Below are 12,126 nucleotides of genomic sequence, written 5' to 3'. Positions count from 1 at the left end.
AGAAGTTCAATAATTATTAAAATTTGACATAATGAATGTAAATACCATTTTGAAAAAATACATAAGATAAAAATAAAAAAATTAAATAAAATAAAATTTAATGTATTATTTTATTTTCTAGAGACTATTGTAGATATTTTAGTATTGTAGATAATTAAAATATGTTACCTTTTCTTAAAGTAGGAAATACTGTAACAACTATAATGTGATACGAGTGACAAAGTCACAGGCATTCCTGACTACATTTATGTTTGAAAGAAATGCTTAATTTCAATTACATGTTAGTGAAAATAAAGTTGCATTTTTCCTATTCAGATTCACAGACCATGTGTTAAGAATCTTGATCCAATATGATCCAATTTTGATGATTTTATTAAGTTTCTCTCCTCTGAAATACCTTAGATTCTCTGTTTTAAATGTGAAAATACCAAATTGAAAGCTTGTCTTGTCTCTCTTTACTCTCATGGAGGTATTTAAAAAGACATGTAAACTCTTTCAGAAATGTACTTTGTTTTCCTTCAAAAGTATACTTTATAACATTAAATTGAACAAAAGCAATATCTTCCTCTAGACAGACACAAATGCATCTCAATATCATGGTGTCAGGATTTCACAGTTCTTGACATATTACTTTTGAAGGTAGAGCTGCTTCCCGCGTGAATATCCAGGTCTGGTTGCAACTTCTGCCTTCCTATCTATGATTCTTCTTTTTCTCACACTCAAGAAAGCCAATCAGAGGCAATGATTACGCACACTAATGAATGTTAAACTGTTCTACTTTCTTTTGTAATAAAATTATTTGGAAACTTGTGGTGTTCCGTGATAAATAACCAATGAATTGTGGCAATGTTCCTAGTACACAAGTGTGGTGAAGCTCCCTGGTAGAGAACAGTTGTTCTATGCATGGTTACATACACTGTGGAATTAATGCTGGAACATGATGTCTTTCAGGCCTTAAAAAATAAATTGCCATTTAGCATTTATAGCAGCAGTGCTAAAGTGACAACCTTAGCGCTCTGAAAGTGTTCATGTTTCTCTAAAGCATAGGTTGGCAAACTTTTCCAAAGGTCCACATAGTAAATATTTTCAGCTTCGTCGACCATATGGTCTCTGCTCTGCCTTTGTAGTACAAAAAGAGACATAGACAAGACCTAACCCAGTGAACGTGGCTGTGTTCCAATGAAAACTAATTTATGGGCACTGAAATTTGAATTTTATGTAATTTTCAGATGTTATAGTCCTTTTTTTAAAAAATATATAAACACCATTCTTAATTTGTTGTGAGCCATACAAAAAAGGCAAGGGGCCAGATTTGGTCCATAGGTCATCTTTTGCTGCTCGCACTCTTAAATATGAAGCCAATAGCCAGGTAGCAAACCAATTAAATAGGCTGATCTAGCTGGCTAGGCCATCCCAAGGAGAACTGTTCTTAAAATAACTCTTAGCTAGAATGTGAGGTGAGGAAGTCTGATGTTCCAAAGGATACCACATATAGAAACAGAATTCAAAAAAAAAAAAAAAAAAGAAAAAGAAAAGAAACAGAATTCAAAATTGCATAGATAGAAACTCTCTCTGTCTGAAATCAATCAGGACCCTGATCTCAAAGATAACATGTAGGGGCATCAATTGTATACAGACAGATTGCAGATTGTGCTGTATCAAAAAACGTGGAAGTGTTATGGGAGCAAATTTGTACAACACAAATTTAGAGTTTCATTTTGTCTTTGTTTTCTCTCCCTGAATGCCTAATTAAAAGGAGTATGGTATTTATTTGCCTTTGCTAGAGTTAGTAAACATGGCACTATTCCTATAAAATTATTTGTGTTAGCAAGAACATGAAAGTTTAAAAGGCTTGGTCTTCTAAATCTATGAGAAATATCTTTATTACTGATTATTAACAGCAGAATTGATTTTCAAGGCATTTTTGCAAGCAGAAAAACAAAGACAAATTAAAGAAAAAAATCAGAAGGAGGGTGGTAGACAGTAGCAATATGGTGTGGGTGTAGACAGATCCCTGTGATTCATGAAAAAGTTAGGGCTCACAGATTAACTCTGTCTTGAGAACGTGTTTCATTTCTTATAGAATGGTTCCCATCAACCAGTTTCAGATCATTGCGGAAATTAACACAGAATTCTACCTATTTAGAAATCAGGCTGTGCAAAATCTACAATACTAAATGTGAACTCCAATCCTGTGGTGGTGATCATCGTGGTGGTAGTTGTTGTTTTATAAATATCAGCAGGCACACATCTGGGACTTTAGTGCTTGCCACAATGTCGTTTTCTGGTTGACATATATCTAAGAAATGCGTATATTAACACCCAGGCTATAGAGCCAAGCACATTTTAGTGCCGGCTACAGCTGAAAGAATATGTTTCCATTCCTTGTCCATCTGTTCTTGGCAACATGAATTTAAACTAGAAACACAGAATAAGTTTCATGAGAAATATGTCTAAATGGGGTTTAGAACAGCAAGGTGGAAGCTCTAAGTTAACATTTGATTTTGTAGCTAAAATATTGTTTTTACTTGGAGTAATCTCATGCTACAGCTACAGCTTAAAGTTAAAAATAATAGATTTTTATTATTCACTTAAAAGTTTGGTGGCTTGGTCTCATATTCTTTTTAAAGTGCTTTTATTAAATTTGCCTATGATCCTGGGCTTTGAGATTGCAAAGCACTATTTGCTGCCACACAGCTGAACTACACTGAAAATAAATCATTAGCATCTCTAAACTCTATGCTAAAATTGAGTTATTAGAGAGGAGTGAGCACTTTGTGTACAAAGTGGATTCCATGCAAAACACATTTGCTTGTTTTTCTATGAGTCCAACCTCAAATATGACCAACTATTACGTGGCTATCTTGTATAATAATCATGCCTCCCACTGTATTCCACCCCTCTAGTTTTTCTGCTACTAAACAATATAAAATTATGTATTTACATTTGAAAATATACAAAAACACATAAGAATATTAAAATGGAAAAGAACCATAATTGTGCACCTAGACTTTGGCCTGCAAATCAAGGGTCTCAGGACTCTGAGTTAAATAGGTGAGCAAAAGGGCTGTCACTGAGTCTTGGGACAGGACTGTCTGGGATTCCACTGATGTGAGTTCAACTTCTGATTTCTGGCTGAATGCAAATATTCAGATTGGAAAGGAACCTTGAAGCTCACACAGTCCGACCTCCACCTTTATGTTAAGATGATTTCTAAAATTTTTTAAAGTCTGCCCTTTTCATATGATTGACTTATCAAATGTAGCATAGTGCATCAAAGCAATAGGGTTCACATTTTGGCTCTGTCACTTTCTAGGTATGTGAGTATGAATAGTTATTAACTTCTCCAATGTTTGGCTTCTCTATCTGTAAATGGGGAGAATCACATTTATCTTAAATTGGTCTGGAGCAGGAGCAAATGAGATAATATAATTAGTCCTAGTAAATACTCAACAAGCAATAACTCTTACTATTAGCACTTTTCTAATGTCCTCTGCTAAAGAAAAAAAATTAATAATAATGATTGCATGGGACTAATTATCTAGTATACTACCAAACAGTATTTTGGTAGAATATTCCTTAATATCGGAAAAACATTTCACAAAACTACTATTGTTTCTTGAACTTCTGTACAGTTACCTATTACTGTGGACAAGTTAACTCAAAGATTTAGGGACTCCATCTTCTAATGTATAAAATAAGAAGCTTCAACTCCATGATCTCTAAGGTCTCTTGTTCGAGTAATTTAACAAAATCATGTTTGACAGCATATCCTCATATTTTATTTATAGTGTTGAAATGTGTATTTGCTGCCAAATGTCTGATGTGGGATGTATAAATGGTCCTTATATACATGTGGAATAACATTAAGTTTGTTGATGTTAAAAACTACTGGTTTTTTTTTTTTTTTTTTTTTTTTAGTATTATTTGGCTCAGAATCTGTGTTTCCCATTTTGTTTTAGAATAAGCTGACAGTAAATCATTTCCCACAGAACCTCAAGGTTTAGTTAAACTGAGAGTTATAAAAGTAGGCCATCTTTTTATTACTTTAAGTTTCTAAGACAAGTTTTCTTTGTGAAGTGGCTGTTATTTTTTTTAAATCTCCATAATATCAAATGGCATTAAATTGTGGATATATGTATACACATTGTAACTTAAAAGGCATCTACTTTCTTTCAGATCTCAGTGACCAGCTGCTGGAGGTGGTCGGCTTGGAAGGAGCCATGGAGATGGGGCAAATATACACAGGCCTGAAAAGTGCTGGCCGGCGGCTGGCTCAATGCTCCTGTGTGGTCATCAGGTAGTTCTCCTTCTGTAATTGACAAAGGCGTTTGATATGGCATAGCCTCAAACTAATTAAAAGTATGCAGAACTCTCATAGTAGCATTGTCATCTTTGGGTTCCAAATGATCAGTGACTAACACCAATATATTTCAGAATAAATGGACATAGGCAGATTGTATAAAATATTGGTTAGCTATTACTTATCTCGTTTGTTGGAATCTGATTCTCCCGTGTTGACTACCATGGACACATTGATGCACGAATTCAAACATACAAATTTTATGGTTGATACTCATATTAGTCTACTGAAGCACCAAAGTATTTACTGGGCAAATTATCTAATGAAAATAATGACAAGACACCATTGACTTAAATTCTTTCAAGGATTAAAGTGCTACATTAAGATTTTATGTATGTTTTAAATTTTAACTTTTTCAAGCATTTTTTTCCCCAAAATTTCACTTGCAGGAAAAAAAAAAAAAAAAGAGATCTTTTTTTTTTTTTTTATTTTTCGAGACAGAGTTTCACTCTTGTTGCCCAGGCTAAAGTGCGGCGGCACGATCATGGCTCACTGCAACCCCCACCTTCCAGTTTCAAGGATTCTTCTGCTTCATCCTCCCACATAGCTGGGATTACAGGCACCCGCCACCACACCTGGCTAATTTTTGTATTTTTAGTAGAGATGGGGTTTCATCATGTTGGTCAGGCTGGTTTCAAACTCCTGACCTCGTGATCTGCCCAGGTGAAACCACGGATTGTAGCACAGACATAATTGATGTTATTTATCTGAAACTATTAGTGCTAGAAAATCTGAGACATCAAACACCTTTCTCCCAGTTTGCAATGTGGGGTTATAAAAACAAGGAATCTCTTTTGGCTGTAGAAATTCTGATCATGTCATTAAACATAAACCCTGAAATTTTTCTTTCGGCATCCAGAATTTTCTTTTAATATCATTACATTTAACAGGAAACTCATAATATTCCTGTGACTAAGGTACTTTTCAGGGTATTTATTAATAGTGGAGAGTTGAAGCTCCTTTCATAGGAGATAAATTTAGAGCCCAACTATTACCATATTTGCCTTCCCTGGTCTCATCATCTTATATCTCACATATAGTCTGTAATATAAAGTATTTCTTTGCTATACTTAAAATGAAATATTTTCCCCCAGGACTAGCAAGTCTCTGCCAATGCAAATTGATGGGGAGCCATGGATGCAGACCCCATGCACAGTGAGTACAGAATAGTTGATATGCTATGTCAATCTCAGTTTTGCTTTCCTCTTTGACTAATCACAATAACTGATTTTTTTCTTTATGTCTTTTCAACTTATCACCAAATAGTCTTTTTGTTGTTGTTATTATTTTTGTGTCAGAGCCACTGCATTTAGGTTTTAGACATTATATACCCTTGGCAATGATTTAGCTCTTGAATGTTTGTGTTAGCCTAAGTATAAATAGATCTTTTACATAGATCAATTATAAAGCATCAATCAATTATAAACTCTAGAGCCAAACAAAATATTAATAAAGGTTTCTCTTAAACATTTTTGTGTTTATTTCAGAGCACGTTATGAGAATATTATTTATGAGAACTGCAAACATAAGCTTACATGTGAATTTATTTCCCAGCTGTTCTATTGCCTCCATTTGGGGGATTTGAGGGCTTTCTTCTCCATAAGAAAAAAATTTCTCTCCAGTTTCTACCATAGTTGTGTTTTCTAGATTGAGATATTAGTTAAGTCAGACATTTTGCCCTGCTCAAAAAAATTCAGTTTTCATTTGCATAGTGAATATTTTATTGCATTTCAAAAACAGGCTAGGAACTGCTTTTGGCACTGGGAGTAGAAACATGAACAAGACCAACAATGTAATTTCCTTCAAGTTTCTTACATTCCAATAATAGGGGACCAGATAAATAAACAAATGTTTGATAAATATAACTTCAGACTGCAAGAGTTATTTAAAAATAAGGTGAAATGATGAAGAGAAACTGGATTAGGTGTGGAAAATACTACTTGATATAAGGGAGACCTCCTTGAAAGGACACAGACGAAAGCTCAGTATAAAATATAAAATAAAAAAAAAAAAAAAAAAAAAATTAGCTGGACTTGGTGGCGCACACTTGTAGTCCCAGCTACTCAGGAGGCTGAGGCAGGAGAATCACTTGAACCCAGGAGGCGGAGGTTGCAGTGAGCTGAGATCATGCCACTGCACTTCAGACTGGGTGACAGAGTGAAATTCCATCTAACAAAAAAAAAAAAAAAAAAAAAAAAAAGACACTAAGGAGGGTGGTGTGACCAAAGCTTCTAGAATTAGGGGAGAATGGTAAGAGGCTAAGTAGAAAAGGTAGACAGAGAACAAACCATGTAGAAAAAATGATGGTAAAGAGCTAAATTTTGATTCTAAGTACAATAGGAAACTACTGAAAACTTTAAGCATCATCTGATTTACATGTTTTTAAGTTCACATTGGCTGCTCTGTGGAGGATTGATTGTACTGAGCAGCAACTGAGAGATGGATCTATGCTAGTACTCTGGGCTTGGGCAAGGATGGCAGCAGGGAAGTAAAATGAAAGTGGATCAATTTAAGCTATATTCCAGAATTAGAATAGGAAACATTTATTAATGAGTTCCTGGGGATGCAGGAGGTGGAGGAAAGGGCTGAATTGAAGTTAACTCTTACCTAAGTATGATAGTGTCATTTACTGAGTAGTTAAAGTTCAGAGAGAAACTGGCTAGAGGGCAACAGGGGAAGATCTTAATCTTGCACAAGCATTGTGTTGAATGCTTGTGTTATATGTGAGTATTTATTAAATATTCACTTAATTCTAAATAATGAAACCATCATTTTTTAGATGGAGAAAATACAAGTCCTGGGAGGTTAAATAGCATCATCAAAGTCAGGTATGAAGTAGATATGGAAGTAAAATCCAAGACTCTTTAATTAAAGCCCATTCTCTCAACCACTAGTGTAAACAACTTTAGCTGCAGATTTCAAACAGCACAGATTAGCATGTAAGAAGGAATTTTTCATTTTGCCTTTGTAATGGTTTTACTCTAAAGCTATTGGCTCAAACTTTGTGTATAACACATAAACATAACTTCTTGTTTGTTTCTGGTGTATTCCTTTAGCTATCTGAACACTTCATCTTTTTCCTCGCTTCACCAGTATGTGTACATATACATCTTTTTTGTAATCATTCACTCTCCAAATGGCACTTCTAAATTCACATTATTCTATTCACATGGATGCTTAAAATGTGAATAGAATGAAGAATAGAGTGTGAATAGAGTGAAGGTGATCGTTAACATCATTAATGATGGTGATGGTTATAGTGATGATAAAGGTGGTAGTGATGGTGGTGATGGTATTGCAGGGGTGGTGATGGTTATGATGGTGGTGGGGGTAGTAGTGGCTATTGTAATGATGGAAATAGTGGTAAAACTTGTGGTGATGGTGGTGATGGTAGTTGCAATGGTGGTGGTTGTGATGCAAGATAGTAGTGGTTGGTAGTGGTGTTGTTTTTAATGAAAAGTCACTTTTCATCAGCCTTGGTAACAAAAGAATAAGTAAATCAAAGAAAATAAAATCAACTAGCTTCCATGAATACTCTTTGCATTATTTTGGACTCTTCGCAGGAGAAGAGGCGTTTAGCCTCTTCTTATGCCATGTTTTGAACCAAGAAGCGGTCACAGCTATGATAATATCTAATATTTATTAAGTCCTTAGAATGTCCTGTACATACAGTTGGAGACACTTGACCCATGTAGATGCATTTAATCTTCACAAAAATTCTATGGTTAGCCTTGTTTTATGGATGAAATAACTGAGGAAGACAAAGGTTAAATAGTTCATCTAATTCTACACAGTTAATAACAGCAGAGTAGAAATGGAAACCCAGGTAGTCTGGCTCTAGCATCTGCATGCTTCATTGCTGCTCCTCATTGTGAAGTTCAACACGAAATGACCCCAGTGCATGCTGGAGATCTCCATCCAGAGTGTGTGACCTTTGGTAAATGACGGACTACCTTTCTCTCTGACTAACTTTCAAGCTTCTCCTGCTTGAAAATCTCTGCCTATTGAAATTTAATTAATGTGCTAGAATAATTTAAGCTTGTTTAACACAAGTACTTTTAACACTACTTTTGTTAATTTTTATTTCAATAAGTAATAAGACATTCATTTCACCTGTTAACTATCATGATTTACAATTGTTAAATTAATAATAATTTTATGTAACTTACATTGAATGTTCTTCCCTTGTAAACTCACTTATTCATTTAAAACATTTATTGCAGCTTATAGTAGACCAAGAATCATAATAGACTATGGCTCATTATTGTGATTTTACATTCTGGCATACTCTACTTTTCCTAGAGCCACATGGGGTTCTGAACTTTAAATTTCACTGTAATTGAAGAGAATATTTAGTATTCATAACATTGGTATGGTTAACTATGGAGCGTTTTTGCTTCAATTGAATAACCCAATATTTTTCTTACAGAACATAAGAATGCTGCAATGTTAAAATTCTCTGCTGAATTTAAATATCTGTAAGCTGATATTCAATTTATGAAGGAATTGCTCTAGACATAATTTTAGAGGAGAACAGAAGTTCTGTTTTTTCTTTAAGTAGAATATATAAAATAGAAATATCAATTAATGCTTTCTTAAAAATCAAGATAATACAAGTTTTGGAGTTGGTGGGTAGTGATGATGACACAACAATATGATTGTACTTGGTGCCATTGAACTGCACGCTTAAAAATGTAAGTTAAAATGGTGAATTTTATGTTGTGTATATTTTGCCACAATAAAAAAGTAACTGAGACAAAAATTAGTGTAAGATTTATTTATACATTTCACTGATTGAGTTCAAAGTTCAGGAAAAGAAAAAACCTGAAGAGTTTAATACTAACTCTTCAAATATGCACTTGGTAATTATTTTTAGGACCATCTAGATTCTGTGTCACTGTAAAGCCATCAACATAAATTTTTAAGTGCTCCTGTATTCATTGTTTTGTAATAGTCACTGAGTTAACACAATTATTTTACCCATATAACTATTGCTTGTGATAATAAGCATATCAAACTGAAGACAATATTAATTCTAGAAGAGTGTATATTGAAAATCGTTTTAGAAGAGCTGTCTTTAGGCCAGACTCCAGAGCCTATTTTATTCTTTCTTCTTCCTCCCCCATCCTTCCTCCTGAGCACATAGAACATATGATTCTATAGTCAATATGTTCTTATAAAGGGAAGAAGAAAGAGCAGCTTGGGGTGGAGGCTAGAGGGAATAGAGTGGTAGGATAGGAGAGGACATAGACTAGGTAAGATTTTATTTTCTATCTGTACAACCAGCACCCCTTCACTACCCATTTATTTTAAGTGATACACGACCAGTAAAGTTTAAGTGAGAAGCGACTATTCAAAGTCTCAGGAACCTCAAATTTATTACAACTAAAATGGACTCATCATTTGCCTCCCAACATCTCTCCTACCCTAAATGAGGTCTTCTCACGTCCTAGATCTGCGATTCTTCCCTATATCATACTGAGATAATGAAACCATTGAAACACCTGGTGTTTCCTAAGCTAGAAATCTGAAAGTCATCCTGTACTTCTCTCTATACCCTCAAATCCAATTTACATGTCCATATAATGATATGACCTATTTCTGGAATCTTTTCCTTTCTTTCTCTCCCTACTAACCACTGTCTTAGATTTATTTGGTCCAATTCATTTCTCTCTCATTCCTGGCAAAATCACATCAATATTTCCCCATCTCAATTTTTGTTCCAATTAAGTCCATGCTTCACATTTCTATCAGAATGGTCACTATAAAATATGAATCTCACCGTGGCACTCTTCTACTTAAAATATCCTTTAGTTACTTTCTGTCTGATAAAATGTAGTTGAGTGAGGATTCCTGTTTTACCAGCATAATCTCTTACTTTTTAAAAAGTCTTTTCTTTTTGTCCAAACAAATGTTTCCTCTTCTTTAGTTTGGTAACCAACTCATCTTTTGAGACTCATTCCTTGCTGTCCCTCCTCTATAAATCCTTCCGTGAGCATGACCCCTCCTTCCACTTCTCCACTCCTTTTTCTCCAAATAGCCTAAAAGCTCAGCTTCAGTGTTTCACAGTTTTATCAAAACAATAACAACATTACGTTGGAATTCTCAGTTATATGTCCAGCTCCTTTTAGACACAAGCTTACTGAGGTCATGGACCATGATTTGGATCATCTTGGTAGCCCCGGAGCATAGCACTGTGCCTCACACATAATTATATTGCCAACACCAAATGCACTTTGAATTTGCAAATTTCTGAAATACTTCTTGGGGTAGTATAGCATTTTTTAAAAGTGTTTTTCTACTAAATCTTCTTTCACTGAACATAATGAAGGTTGGCTAGCAATTCATTCACATATTTTTATATATAAATACATGTAAAAGTTATTTTGAGTTATCTTTATTCATTATATTCTCAAAGCAAAGAATTTGAATGTATCAGAGAAGAAATTCTTTCTCAATCTCAAAAGATTTAATCTTTCTATTTCCTGTATGGTATGATGAAACTTCTTTGGGCCACTTCCCGCTGGATTATCAATTATATATTGCTTTTGCACATTCAAAAAGCTGCATTCTGTTAATTATTTGAAATATTAATAGGCATGTATTATTACTCATGACACATTTATGAAAAGTAATGCCAAAAAGATTTTAATGCAAAATTAATCTGGGTTTTTTGTTTATGATGAAGACAGAAAAAACTCCTGAAACTTCCTTCCATGTGATAGAGAACGGAAAGGAAATCATGAACGGATTACACATTAAATAGTGAAATGATCACAGGTAGACTAAGAAGACTCTACAGAGTGATAGCTGAGGACACGGCAACTTCTAGAAAACATTTATGTATGTCTTAACCCCTCTTTGCCTTTTTCTGTACCTTCCCTGGCATAATACCTCTTCAGATCTTAAACCTGTTTGCTCAATCTTAGCTTACAACTACTTTCATGTGCAATTGAGCCCTAACCTGGTGTGGGACCAATACCCACCAAGCCTGATAGTCTTGCTGCCTTAGGTACGATCCTTTCAAATCCTGGGTACCCTATGAGCACCTGCCTCCTGCTGCCCAGATTTCTACTGTGTGACCCATTCCATGAGATGCTATTTTCTGACTTGACTGCCAGTTCCCCTCCCTGGCACTAGCACTTCCTTGACTTGGACATTAACTACTTGCTTTGCCTTTATTTGCATCCTCTACTAGGAAGACTTGGTCCTTTTTCTATTGCCCTAGCCACTGCAGTTACCTAGACTTCATTTTGACACTTGTTTTCACATATTCCACCATAACTTTAAAATACAAACTATTTAAAAACAGTATTCTGGAGCTTATTACATTTTTTGTTTATGTGGTTGTTTTTTCAATTTGTTAAAATGATCATAATACTAAAGTGTTAGTTACTGTTTAATCACTTGCTAAATACGCAATAGTCTCAGGCCATTAAGATATAAAGTAAAAGGTTGCATAAATTTAAGTTTTTCAAGACACAGCAAGTTAGTATCAGCTAGACAAAGGTTGCTGGATTTTTCAAGACATAAGAGAGGAGGGCGGAGCAAGATGGCCGAATAGGAACAGCTCCAGTCTCCAACTCCCAGCGCGAGCGACACAGAAGACCGGTGATTTCTGCATTTTCAACTGAGGTACTGGGTTCATCTCACTGGGGAGTGCCGGACGATCAGTGCTGGTCAGCTGCTGCAGCCCGGCATTGCCTCACCTGGGAAGCGCAAGGGGGAAGGGAATCCCTTTTCCTAGCCAGGGGAACTGAGAC

The 12,126-nt window shown here is 35.1% G+C and overlaps 1 protein-coding gene across 15 annotated transcripts in view; it reads left to right on the top strand.

Annotated features, from left to right (window-relative positions):
- The window catches only part of DGKB (diacylglycerol kinase beta), a 778,174-nt gene that overhangs the window by 734,210 nt on the left and 31,838 nt on the right, over window positions 1–12,126 (top strand). For 14 of the 15 annotated variants that reach the window (XM_050783046.1, XM_050783047.1, XM_050783043.1 and 11 more), the window contains 2 exons: window positions 4,180–4,300; window positions 5,458–5,518. In XM_050783046.1, the coding sequence (XP_050639003.1) occupies window positions 4,180–4,300; window positions 5,458–5,518 (182 nt within the window). Of the gene's footprint in view, window positions 1–4,179; window positions 4,301–5,457; window positions 6,358–12,126 lie in introns of those variants that run through there. The other variant, XM_050783044.1, reaches the window with a different exon arrangement.

This window comes from Macaca thibetana, chromosome 3 (assembly GCF_024542745.1).
Source record: "Macaca thibetana thibetana isolate TM-01 chromosome 3, ASM2454274v1, whole genome shotgun sequence".
In the NCBI taxonomy this organism is placed as follows: domain Eukaryota; kingdom Metazoa; phylum Chordata; class Mammalia; order Primates; family Cercopithecidae; genus Macaca; species Macaca thibetana.
Note: the sequence above shows the minus strand (reverse complement) of the source record. Positions and strands in the feature narration are given on the sequence as shown.